The following is a 14348-nucleotide window of genomic DNA, read 5'->3' as shown; positions in this document are numbered from 1 at the left end:
CTACAGAGTAGTTGTCCTTCCCACATTACTGTATGGAGCTGAATCATGGACTGCAGCTGCAGTAGACACCTGAAAGCCCGGGAACGATACCACCAAAGAACCTTGCAAAAGATTCTGAGGATCAGCTGGAAGGACTGATGCACTCACACCAGCGTACTGGAGGAGGACAATGTGAACATTATGTCCACCGTGATAAAGCAACGCCAACTGCAATGGATGGGCCATGTCACTTGGATACCCAGCTCATGTTTTTCCAGACAAACCCTTTACGCCCAGTTGGAGGAAGGTCAGTGAGCCACTGCAGGGTAAAAGAAATACCTCAAAGAAAACTTCTGAATCATCCTGAAGAAATTCAACATTACATCTTAAAAACTTGGAAGACATTGCACTCAGTAGATAGACCTGGAAGAAATCTGTTCAAGAGGGAGCTGCGCTGCTTGAGATCGACTGCTGCTGTGCCACGGAGAGCAAGCGGCAGATGTGAAAGGGGAGAGTGAACAACCAAAAGATCCGACCACTGACCACAGCCACAACTGACCACAGCCATCACTGACCACAGCCACAACTGACCACAGCCATCACTGACCACAGCCACAACTGACCACAGCCATCACTGACCACAGCCACCACTGACCACAGCCACCACTGACCACAGCCATCACTGCCTCTTGCCCACACTACACCAGAATATATGATCCCGGATCAGCCTCTACAACCATCTGAGGGCCTTTGGGAGAACTTCATACACAACTCGAGGGATTGCAATACTACTACTGTGTATGATCATTGAGGAAGGGATTGAGAATGGAGTATTTATTCTTTAATACCCAGACCAATGTCACAATTTCCCTCAGATTAACTGTAAACATAGAGCATAGAACAATACAGCACAGTACAGACTCTTCGGCCCACAATGTTGTGCCAACCCTCAAACCCTGCCTCACATATAACCCCCACCTTAAATTCCTCCATATACCTGTCTAGTAGTCTCTTAAATTTCACTAGTGTATCTACCTCCACCACTGACTCAGGCAGTGCATTCCATGCACCAACCACTCACTGAGTAAAAAACCTTCCTCTAATATCCCCCTTGAACTTCCCTCCCCTTACCTTAAAGCCATGTCCTCTTGTACTGAGCAGTGTTGCCCTGGGGAAGAGGCGCTGGCTGTCCACTCTATCTATTCCTCTTAATATCTTGTACACCTCTATCATGTCTCCTCTCATCCTCCTTCTCTTCAGAGAGTAAACCCTAGCTCCCTTAATTTCTGATCACAATGCATACTCTCTAAACCAGGCAGCATCCTGGTAAATCTCCTCTGTACCCTTTCCAATGCTTCCACATCCTTCCTATAGTGAGGCGACAAGAAACATGGTAAAAACACCAGGTTAAATATTTTGTTTAAGATGAGTGATGACAAAAGTCCAGCAACAAAGGCCTTCGAACAGTTGAATGGCTCATACAGAGAACGGACATGGAGAAGACTGAACATTAAGGGAAATAGAGAGGATGGAAAGTGTTAATAGGTCTAACAGAGGTTTCAGGAGACCTAGCTAAATAACAATGGAATGTCTTCTCTAAGGAGCAATTCTTCTGGAGCAGCCAAGGGAAACCCTTGTGGGTTTCCTCTCGTACTCCAGTTTCCTCCTGCATACCAAGGACATTCTGATAGGGGAGGTAATTAGCTACTGTAAATTATCCCTTGTGCAGCTGAGTGGCAGGAGGATTAGGGAGAGCTGATCACATGGAAGATGGAAAAATTGGATTAACAAGTGATAAGTATAAATAGGCACTTGATAATCAGTGTGGATACGATGGGCCAAAGAACTTTATTCTGTGCTGAGAAACTACGATTCAATAAAAATTGGTTGCATTTTCAGGAAAAAGTAAATTACGAAAGGTTTTATTTAGAGGACTCTATAAATCGGGATTGGAGTAAAGCACAAACACCGATACCGTCTGGTGGGTCAAATAGCCTGTTTCTCTACTATAGATTTTATGTAACACACTTGGCACCATTATATAAAGGACACTATTCCCTCAAAGACCAATTGTTTTAATAAGAAAGATCATGAGTAGTGATACTATCATGAAAACATATGCACGTGAAAGTTATATTCTTCAAACAGACCTTAGCTGTACTTAAAGAATATGTCATGGTGGAGTCAGATTATTTGCCGCTAACTTTGATACCATATCAGCCAACCGGCTTTCTCAGGAGGATCATTAGTTTGAAGACAATGTGCAAGGGATGTGGGTGATATAAAAGGTAGTTTGGACAAACTTCTTTAAAATCTCCAGGGCTTTTCAGCGGTTGTTGCTATTCTTCTTAACAGAAGAAGGAAGTCTCCTTAAACTGACTGAGCTGTCACCCTGATCAGAACATTGCCTCTTTTCTTCAGTTTCAGTTGCCGTGGAAACAAGTCCTTGGTTAAGCTGCACAACAGGATCAAAAGGCAGATTATGAATTGTTCTAATGGAGTTCATTAATAGGACACATTGTGCAGATGTGAAAGCTTTAAGTTGTTGATAAGTTAATGAGGTGTGATATCATCCGCAAATATATGTAAAATAAACAAGCTTCTGAAAAGGATAACTCTCAAGAAATAAGTTTTAAACCTCAAACATTAAAAAGAATGATTGCAATGGGAATATCAGCAAATTGATTCTGGGCCAAAGTCAGGCCCCATTTGAGCAGGATCCAAAACAGTAAATGTATAATTCCCTCCGCTGCTGAAATGGTAAACTGAAGACTTGGCTCAAGTCCAATATTCCATTTTACCATTAGAGAAAGGAAAGAAAATCTGCATTTATCCAGAGTTGGATTTACCAAAGCTCAGATTTCCTTGACTGCCCAAGTTTGAGCCCACTCAGATTTCAAGCTCAGGTTTGCACTCACTCCTAAGTATTAACAATTCAGATAATGCACACCAATTGTTTTTTCAATCCTGCTAGACATCCTTGTCCAGAAGGACATGGCTAATATAACAAACTGATTGATTTTTGCCATTTGAATTTAGTTACCTTAAAGTAAAAATATTGTGGGTTCAGTTTTCTTCCTAATGTGATAGTGTGAGGAAAGAAGATGATCATATGTGCCCTGGACTATTACCATAATCATAATTTATAGATTATCATTTACTTGGTAAATATATTTTGATGCTTTACAAAACTATAAAAAAACATGAGGGCATATGGTTAAGATGAGAGAAAGAAATTTTTAAAACAACTTAAAGTGAAAGTATTTTACACGGAGAGTAGTTGAGACCTGGAACTCACCACCAGAGGAGCTGGTAAAGTCAGATGCAATCATTGTGATTAACAGATATTTAGACAGGAACTTAAGCAGGAAAACCTCCAAGAGGACCACAACCTTGTTGCGGTTTGGAGGCTTGCTTGTCTCAATGACCTGGAGAACTATGCTGATTGGAGTCAGGGCTTTACACTTTGGCTCTTGGTAGTGTCATCCATGCCAAATAGGCCAAAGGGCAGAGGCCAAACTGAGAGTGGTCCACCAGACCTCCAGGTTTGGGGTTTCAGCTCAGGGATAACAACCCTGATTGATAAGATAAAATTCTTACAGAAACAGTCATGAAGAATCTTTCTACATCTAAGTGTGATGTTATTCCTGAGTCTCCACTTGGGACTTGCATGACTGGCAGTAGGGAAAACCGTGAAGAAGCTACTGACATGATGAAGGAAGCCTTGAACGCTGCCAGAGATAGTGGATCTTCATTGTTACCCTAAATGCCAGAGGTGTAATGGGCAATAAGTAAGTAAGTAGGCAAAGCATAGAGAGATGCAAACCTAATGTGGCAAAGGGTCAGAATAGTGGGCTGAATGGCTTTTATCTGTGCTGTACAACTCTGAATGACCAAAACAGAATAGACTCCAGGATAGGGTGCATAGGTCAGAAGAAATAGTTTAAAGATTAGACAATAAGACTGAGGCTTTGCTAATATGGTTAGAGCTACTGAGGAAGGATATTTTTGAAAAGAACTGTCAATGAATAGATCTGACTCAGTGAAAGGAGCTGCCACTGAAGCTAGTGCTGGAGAAGGGTAAGTTTTGCACTCTTAGCTAGATGTCTGTCGTACAATGCCAGTGGCAGCTGCTTAAAGAGGGTTATGCTTTCCCTGAATGGAAACTGGTGGGTGTGTGAATTTGATAATTAGCAGACACAGGGGACTAAGTAAAGACGGGAACAATATCGGCATGGTGGAGGTAGAAGGATCCTATGTGAGGTAGAAAACATAGTTAAAAATGAGTTGAGACTCCTGAAGTGGTTAGAAAAAAATCTTCTGATGCCCCTAAAAATAAACAATAATTTGAAGGGATAAATCATGTGGTTTAAGGCTCAGCTTGCGTCAAAAATAAAATTCAGGCAGTTAGGAGGAGAGCAAAGCCAGAAACAAAACAGCAAAGGTCAAGAGATAAATGTAACTCTCTGTGATCTACCCAACATTCAGTGGGAAGAACTCTCAGTTACACGACTTGATGTAGCTTAGATTAATTTTGTCATTGCTGATTTAAACAGGGTTCTTTTGGGGATAATTGTTGGCAACAAGTAATTAAGCATTTCACTCTGCAGAAATACGTTGTAAACACAGCCATGTGTTTACAGCCAAATCCGAGTTATTGGTGATTCAACTGAGAATTGGCAGGTGACTCACTCTGGATTACTCTCACACTTTCTCTGATGGCTGATTACTGACGTCCATTGATATGACCTTGAATTTTAGCTGTCCAATTCCAATCCTCATGGCTGGTGACCAACGTTGACATTTACTGAAAAGACCAAATCAGCAAAGTATAAATACTCCAAAGCTTAATTCTTGGAAAATCTCAGCAAGGGAAGCAATTCAACTATTGACAGATTGTATTAACTGTTATCAAACAACTGAGTACTGCAGATGTTGGAAATTAGAAATAAAGAATGATAATGCTAGAAATGCTCAGTAGGTCAGGAGCACTTGTAGGGAGAGAAACAAAGTTAATGTCTCAGATCAATGATCTTTCATTTTTCTAATAAAAAAGGTAATTGACCTGAAAATCTAAATTTAAATCTCTCTCTCTCTCTCTCTCTCTCTCTCACACACACACACACACACACACACACACACACACACACACACACACACACACACACACACACACACACACACACACACACACACACACACACACACACTGAATCTGTGAAATTCATTGCCACAGCGGACTGGTATGGAGGCCAAATCAGTGAGTATATTTAAAGTGGAGATGAATAGGTTCTTCATTAGTTAGGGCATCAAAAGTTACACGGAGAAGACATGACAATGGGATTGCAAGGGAAAATAAACCAGCCATGATTGAGCAAACACGATAGGCCGAATCGGTCCTCTCCCGTTGTTCTTAACGACAAGGCAGAGAATCAAGCCTGGAAATCAGTTCTCCAGTGACCTCACCCTAACTTCTTTGAATTGCTTCCCCTCAAAAATATCCAATTCTGTGAGCAGAAAATGTTAATTAATGATTTGCTGTTATAAATAGTCTGTAATGAATTTTCTACTGGCCATAGCTAGAATATATACTGAGTTACAGTTTACTGCCATGATAGGAGAAAAATACTGACCAGAAGCATAGAATGAATCAATAGAGAAAATGGCCGTTCAGGCCTTATTGCTTGTGCCAACTTTGGGATGGCTTCCAATTAGCCCCAAATTCCCATGGTACTGTACACTTTTCCATTCAGCTCTATTTCCAGTTAGCTACTGAATCTACTTTCAGTGCACTTTAAGGCAATACAACAACCACAAATGTTTAATCATAAGAAACCATCCCTGGGCACTTCACAGGACTGTTCATGAACAAAATTTGAATCACAGAAGGAGACGTTAAGGCACAGGATGGAGAGCATGGTCAAAGAGACAGATTTCAAGGAGAGTTTTAAAGGACTAGAGAAAGAGAATTCCAAAGCTTAGGATTAAAGATTCTAAAGAAATGACCAATGATTGAGGGGTACAAGAGAGAAAATTGGAGATCCAAAGATTTAAGAAGAGTGTAGACATGAAACTACTCCTTACAGCTAATACTCTCTAATCTAGGCAATCCTTCATTAGAAACACTTTATGATTGAGGATCCTGGACTGAAATATTATCTGTTTCTCTATCCACAGGTGCTGCCTGACCTGCCAAAATGTTTTGAACCTTCTCCATTTCTATTTCTTTCTGAATGCATTTGCTAATGTTTCAGCATCTTCTTTTCACACTTCTATTAGACTCTGATCATTGAAAAATCAGGAGCCTCCTCCTTCTCCCATGAGCTGGTTAGTTATTCATCACTATTCACAACTAGACGTGCCAGCTTAGATTGTATCCATAATGCTTGTGAGATCACTAAATTCTCTTTATAGGTTGCTGCTTCTGCTGTTCAATGTGCATCAGGATTTATACTGGGGCTGTTGGCCAATGACTATATGTCGGTACATGAGACAATAAGAAATCAATCCCAAAGTTTACTTACTTCAGTAAACTGGAAAGCTTGCAGAAGGCTGAGAGGTTGGTCTTCATCAGAGAAGTTGGGTTCCAAGCTACAAAGTCCATTGGATATATCTGGCACCTGTGTTTACAATGTCAATCAAGAAAGAAACAGTTCAAGTTGTGAGCTGAGTCTCATTTCTATGTGTAGCTAATTACTGTGAGAGTTGTGAAAAATATCAGCATCAGGTTGAGAATGATCAGTTCTTACCCTGCCTTGATTTTCTCCGTTGCTTTTCTCCCAGCATACTTTTAGTTTTTACATGATCCAAGTTTAGTCCATCCTCCTTTTCTCCGGTTCATACTTTGTTCTCATTGGTTAAGAAGGTACTTTGTTCATGCTGACACAGAGGAAGCTTCTGGACAACCTACTTCCTCACCCTTCCTTACAAGTTTGTTCTTTCAGCAAGGTGGGTGAAAATTTTTTTTTTTGAGCTGAAGAGAGTGGTGGGAAGTCTGACTGCCAGTAGATCCCATAAGTTGTCCTGGCCTTGCAAGCTCTGCCCCAGTAGGTCAGCTGGGACCTAACCCTTATTGAGGACTCATGATGTAATCCTTAATGGTGAATTATTCATAACCTATATTTTGGCAATTCAGGGCTTTGCCCAGGAAAAGTGTAGAATAACATGCTGCCCATAATGCCCTTAAGTGACCTATAATATTGAATGTCATGGTGTTGAAGAGACAACTGGAAAATGGGCCAAACACAGGCAAATGGTGTGAGCTCAGATTCAGAGTAGTTGATTGTTATATACACTGGGGTGCAATGAAATTTCTAGCTTGCATAAGGCTCACAGCATAAACAGTAAACATGCTAATAATAAATACAACAATAAATACAATAACAAGGGCAAAACAACAGAATGGTGCAAATCTGAAGTAGTGCAGACAGGGGTGCTGAAGTGACAGTAATGGAATATTTGAGAATGGTAGAGTTATAAGTACGAAAACTCAGTTTTGGAGCTTAGTGGGCATAGATAAATGAGACTAAAGGGCCAGTTTTCTGTGCTCTACCGCTCTACAAATATCCCACTGGTGGAAGTGGACTGTAGCTTTGATTTGGAGAAATAAAACAAAGCAGGTTTTCTATTCTGCATCAAGCACGTGCTACAATTGACTTGGGAGTTTCTCGTGTTGACAATGGATGGAAAAATAGAGAAAAATGTTCCATTCCCTAGTACAACTTTCTATTTGATAAACAGTAAGCACACACACACAAGCATCCATCCACTGTAGAGTAGATTATGTTTGAAACAGGTACTACGGTATGCGACTGAACTTTTCACCTGACTAAAGGTAATTTTCCTTTGGGGGTCCTATTCTATTATTTTAAATTTTTTAAGAATCACTTTCATTCACCCTAACTCTAAACTACTTATTTTCTGCCCATTATGCCGTTGACGTTTAGGGTTGCAATGAAGGCCCTCCATTTCTGTCTGATACTGTTCAATACCAATATAGAAGGATTCTTCATTGCTATTTCTGTAACTATTTCTTTTGAGCAATCGGGGTTGTTAGCCCTGAGCCAAATCCCTGAACCTGGAGGACCGATACTCCACTCTCAAAGGCCTCTGCCCTTTGACCTGTTTGGCACGGGAGACCCTACTGAGAGCCAAAGCACAAGACTTTGTGATTCTGACTCCAGCCAACGTAGCTCTCTGGGTCATTGAAGCACACAAGCCTCCAAACCTTATGACAGGGTTTTGGTTCTCTAGGAGGTTAACCCTAATACATGCCATTTATTCTCTGTTCATCTATGTAGTACTCTCCTCCGTAAGGTGGAACTGGTCCTCACCCTCTATAATTTCTCCTTTGGCTCCCCCCATATTCTTCAAACCATAGGTGTAGCCATGGGCACTCGCATGGGTCCCAGCTACTGTATGCCTGCCTTTTCTTCAGCTACATTGAATGGTCCATATTCCAGGCCTACACAGGCATCAGTCCCCAACTCTTTCTACGCTGCATCAATGACTGCTTCCTGCACCTCAAATTTGCTTGGTGCATTTCCTCTTTTTCCCCTTTCTCGGTCTCTCTGTTTCCATCTCAAGAGACAGTCAATCTACTGATATATCTTCTATAAGTGCATTGACTCTCACAGCTATCTAGACAAAACCTCTTCCCACCCTGTCACTTGTAAAACTGCCATCCCCTTCTCTCAGTTCCTCTGTCTCCAATGCCTCAGCTCTCAGGATGAGACTTTTCATTCCAGAATAACTGAGTTATCTTCCTTCATCAAAGAAAGGGGCTTCCCTTCCTCTACCATCACCCTCATGTCTTCCATTTCACGGACATCTGACCTCACCCCATAATCCCACCTCCATAACCAGGATAGGATTCCTCTTGTCCTCACCTACAAACCCCACTGGCCTCTGTGTCCAGCAAATAATTCTCCTTAACTTCCACCATCTCCAATGGGATCCCACCACCAAGCACATCTTTACCTCCCCCGCACCTGCTGCTTTCTGCAGGGATCACTCCCTACATGACTCCCTTGTCCACTTGTCCCTCCCCACTGATCCCCCTCCTGTTATTTATCCTTGCAAGCGGATCAAGTGCCATAACTGCCCCAAGACCTCCTCTCTCACTACCATTCAGGGCCCCAAACAGTCCTTCCAGGTGAGGCGACACTTCACCTGTGAGTCTTTTTGGATCATTCACTGTATCCAGTGCTCCCAGCGTAGTCTTCTATATAGCAGCGAGATCCAACGTAGATTGGGAGATCGCTTCGCTGAGCACCTTCATTCTGTCCACCACAAAAAGTGGGATCTCCCACTGGCCACCCATTTCAATTCTACGTCCCATTCCCATTCTGACATGTCAGTACATGGCCTTCTCTACTACCAGGATGAAGCCACTCAGGTTGGAGGAACAACACTTTATATTCTCTCTGAGAAGCCTCCAACCTAATGGCATGAACATCAATTTCTCGAATTTCTGTTAATGCCCCCTTCACCATTCCTGATTCCTGTTTTCCTCACTCACCTTATCCGCCTATCACCTCCCTCTTCCCTTTCTTGTATAGCCTTCTGTCCTCTCCTATCAGATTCCCTCTTCTCCAGGCCTCTATCTCTTTTACCAATCCACTCTCAGCTCTTCATTTCAACCCTTCTCCTTTCTCGGTTTCAACTATCACCTATGATCTTGTACTTCTTCCTCCCCTCCTCCCACCTTCTTACTCTGACTTCTCCCCTGAAGAAGGGTCTGGCCCCAAAATGTCAACTGTTTACTCTTTTCCATAGATGCTGCCTGACCAGCTGAGTTCCTCCAGCATTTTGAGTGTGGCTTTAGATTTCCGGCATCTGCAGATATTCTTGTGTTTGTTTAGTACTTTTATTTGAATTCTCAGCTTAAGCTTTCATAGGTTTAATGGACCAGATTTTAAAAATGAAATTTGATACACGGATACACAGGCAAACAATTTTATATTAATAATTTTGTTATTTTCTGATTGAACTCACGAGCAAATAGGATGGACACAAAATGCCTACTTGGCACAAAGCCTGCATTCCTGTAAATAAATAGAAGCTCACTCTGCTTATTTATGTTTTCTTGAGTGCTAAAGAGATTTGTCTTTTTCAGCCTTTGACACTAAGTGTTAGTAAACTTTATTTTGTCTCAAGATCAAAATGTAGTTCTACCATTTGGCTGCTTGGCTCAACCAGGGAACAAGATACTTATATTGTGAGAGTTCAGAAAATAACTTCTTAAATTCTTTTACCTTATTATCATTAAGATTATAAATCCGGACTTCAATTTCTAAAATTGTAATTTTGGCTTCTTAGCGTAAGCAAATGGGTTTGCATTTTCTTTGATCTCTTTCCAGTTTTTGACATCAGTCTCTGCCCTTTCCTCAAACTGATCTCTCAAGGTATTCTCTCCATCGTTCTAATCCATCTACACTCATTTATCCTCATTTAATTCAACTCTATAATCTGACTGTATTTATTTTCAGTTTCTTTGTAAATTAACCATCATTTTCACATCTACACACAACTATTGAGATTTGCATAAAGTATATTTGGTTTATTTATTTGGTATATTTAATAAATGTTTTTTAATCTCTTCTGCATATCTTTATTTGTGCCAGCAGCCACTGTCTGACTATGTTCAAATGTGAAATGGAAGACCTTTAATTTGGAGAATGTGCCAAGTGAATATTAATCATTGGTCATTTTAAAAATCTGGCTAATCTCTGTTGTGCAAATTTCTGTTTTTCAGGTGTTGAAGGCTGTTCATAGTTCAAAGTAACTTTATTATTGAAATACATATATATCAGCATATACTATACTATTTAAATTCATTTTCTTGCAGGGATTCACAAGAGCAAAGAAATACTATAGAATCTAGGGGAAACTACACACAAAGACTGACAAACAATGTGTAACTGAAGACATACTGTGCAAACACAAAAATAATGATATATAATACTGGACAATAAAGATTTTGTTTCCTGAATACTTTTGGATGTACCTTATGGATTTTGAGCTGTTGGTCATGAAAATCACCCTGAAATTTTCCTACCATGCACAATTTTTTTTTAATTGCCTATTTTTTTAAAATTCATAATTCAAGTCAGAATAACTGATGCCATCAATGGAAGGCGTTCAAGGATGTTGTTGAAAATTTTCTTGGCAACTTCAGGGCACCAAACTATGTGCAGCTGGTTGACAACATGCTTCAAGCATACAAATCTATGAAATGCAACATGTCTCTGAAGATTATTTTTCTGCATTTCCATATAAACTTCTTCCTTGCAAAGCTTAGCACTGTCAGTGACAATCATGGTGAAAGGTTTCACCAGGACATGTTTTTCATGGAGAAAAGGTATCGGGCAATTGGAATCTGTCAATGCTCGCTGATTATTATTGGACACTTAAGTGAGAAGCCTCAGACACTGAGTAGAAGTGAAAATCATCAACAAAATAGGTTTAGCTTAGTTGAAATATTGTAAAACATCAGCACCATTATGCAATTAAATGCATTATATTCAATAAAAGTTAATTTTTTGTTTCCCCAAATTCCTACATGATGCAAGTAGTCTGAAATCATATTTGTGTTCAGCTTCAAGTTGTCTATCATGAACAAAAAGAAGCAACACTGCCGACAAAGATTGTTGTCCAGTGTAATTATGTCATTCAATAAAGTCGCCTTAGCAATTGTGGGGATGACTCACAACAGACTGAAGTTCTTGAGCATATAGACATTAAGAAAGAGGCTGTGCTGGAGCTTTTGAAAAGCATTAAGTTAGATAAGTCGCCAGGACCGGACGAGGTATACACTAGGCTACTATGGGAAGTGAGAGAGGAAATTAATGAGCCTCTGACGATGATCTTTGTATCATTAATAGGGAAGGGAGAAGTACCAGAGGATTGGAAGATTGTAAATATTGTTCCCTTGTTCAAGAAAGGGGGGTAGCGATAACCCAGGAAATTATAGAACAGTGAGTCTTACTTCAGTAGTGGGCAAGTTGTTGAAAAAGATCCTGAGAGGCAGGATTTAGCATTTGGAGAGACAATCTGATTAGGATTAGTCAGCATGGCTTTGTCAAGGGCAGGTCGTTCCTTACGAGCCTGATTGAATTATTTGAGGATGTAACAAAACACATTGATGAAGGTAGAACAGTGAATGTAATGTACAGTATATGGATTTCAGCAAGGCATTTGATAAGGTTCCCCATGCAAGGCTGCTTCAGAAAGTAAGGAGACATGGGATACCTGGAGACATTGCTTTGTGGATCCAAAATTGACTTGGTCACAGAAGGCAAAGGGTGGTTGTAGATGGTTCAAATTCTGCACGGAGGATGGTGACCAGTAGTGTTCTGCAGGGATCCGTTCTGGGACCTCTCCTGTTTGTGATTTTTATAAATGACCTGGATGAAGAAGTAGAAAAGTGGGTTAGTAAGTTTGCTAATGACCCAAAAGTTGGGAGTGTTGTGGATAGTGTGGAGAGTTGTCAAAGTTTACAACAGGACATCGATAGGATGCTGAACTGGCTGAGAAGTGGCAGATGGACATCAACCAAGATAAGTGTGAAGTGGTTCATTTTGGTAGATTCAATTTGAAGACAGAATATGCGGTAATATAAATGGTAAGACTCCCGACACTATGGAGGATCAGAGGGATCTTGGGGTCAATTTCCATAGGACACTCAAAGCAGCTGCGCAGGTTGACAGTGTTGCTATGAAGGAGTATGGTGTGTTGGCCTTCATCAACTGTGGAATTGAGTTCAAGGGCCATGAGGTAATGTGAAAGCTATATAAGACCTTAGTTAGACCCCCGCTTGGAGTACTGTGCTCAGTTCTGGTCACCTCACTACAGGAATTATGTGGAAACTATAGAAAGGGTGCAGAGGAGATTTACAAGGATGTTGCCTGGATTGGGGAGCATGCCTTATGAGAATAGGTTGAGTGATATTGGCTTTTTCTCCTTGGAGCGACGGAGGATGACCTGATAGAGGTGTATAAGATGATGATCATGTGGATAGCCAGAGGCTTTTTCCCAGGGCTGAAATGGCTAACATGAGGGGCATAATTTTAAGGTGCTTGGAAAAGGTACAAGGGGAATGTCAGAGGTAAGTTTTTCACATGAGAGTGGTGGGCCAGCAGCAGTGGTGGAGGCGGATACAATAGGGTCTTTTAAGAGAATCTTAGATAGGTACATGAAGCTTAGAAAAGTTGAGGGCTATATGCTAGGGAAATTCTAGGCAGTTTCTAGATAGGTTACATGATTAGCATAACTTTGTGGGCCGAAGGGCCTGTAATGTGCTGTAGATTTCTATGTTCTATATTCTAAGTATTAATCACAGTAAAGAATCCTCACAGGTAGCAAAAAAGAAGATGGGAATTGATTTGTGTTTAATTATTATTTTAGCGGTTTTGAAAAGTTCAAAATAAAGATGCGAAAATATACATTTAAAGCAGAAACTGGAATATCACATAGGGTTTAAATTAGCAATCATTTAAGATGTATTACATTTTGAAATACTTAAGGGAAATGGATTCATATTTGCCATTCTTTTTAACAACCTGAATCTTTATTTCTTCAGTAAACAGGTTATAACAGTTCACGTCCACCTTAAGGTTCAAGATGTTCATGGTATATGTTGATAAATGAGTCATGGGTACCTGGAACTCTTGTTAGCTCTTCAGGAGGAATGCTGAATCACTGGCAGATATTTTAGGACTTTCTGCATTAAATTACACCCTCAGAATTCTCTTTATTGACTATTTTATGCTGCAACAATGACATCACAGACTGTTCAATCATCAATACAACTTTAACATTGGATTCCTTCCTACTTATAGTTTATAACACAGAATTTGGTTATTTATTTATTGAAATAAAGCGTGAGTAGGCCCTTCTGGCATTTCGAGCCACACTGACCAGTAATCCCCTAATTTGATCCTAGCCTAATCATAGGATAATTTACAATGATCAATTAACCTACCAACTGTTGAGTCTTTGGACTGTGGGAGGAAACTGGAGCACACAGAGGAAACCCACGCAATCACAGAGAAATGGTGCAAGCTCCTAACAGGCAGCGGTAGGAATTGAACCAGAGTCACTCGTACTGTAAAGAGTTGTGCTAACCACTACGATCCCATGCTGCCCTGTATATCATATCTCTTACATTCCTTTACATTAAAAAGGAGGCAATTCTGCCCATTGAGACTTTGCTAGCTCTCCAAAAAGTTCAATCAGTCCCCTTCCCCCACTTACCTCCCTGCAACTCATTTACATCCACATAACCCTCAGCTTCCCCCCCCCCACCAGATTTTCTGCCACCCACCTACACTAAGGATAATAAACAGTGTCCAATTAATCCACCAACC

The 14348-nt window shown here is 40.6% G+C and overlaps 1 protein-coding gene across 1 annotated transcript in view; it reads left to right on the top strand.

Moving 5' to 3' along the window:
* The window catches only part of slc30a6 (solute carrier family 30 member 6), a 174064-nt gene extending 163134 nt beyond the window's left edge, over window positions 1–10930 (top strand). The window contains exon 15 of the mRNA XM_073050547.1: window positions 10829–10930. Within this exon, the coding sequence (XP_072906648.1) occupies window positions 10829–10864 (36 nt within the window). The 3' untranslated portion in view covers window positions 10865–10930. The remainder of the gene's footprint in view (window positions 1–10828) is intronic.
* The last annotated feature ends 3418 nt before the right edge of the window (window positions 10931–14348 follow it).

This window comes from Hemitrygon akajei, chromosome 7 (assembly GCF_048418815.1).
Source record: "Hemitrygon akajei chromosome 7, sHemAka1.3, whole genome shotgun sequence".
Classification (NCBI taxonomy): Eukaryota; Metazoa; Chordata; class Chondrichthyes; order Myliobatiformes; family Dasyatidae; genus Hemitrygon; species Hemitrygon akajei.
This window is presented reverse-complemented; position numbering and strand designations above follow the sequence as displayed.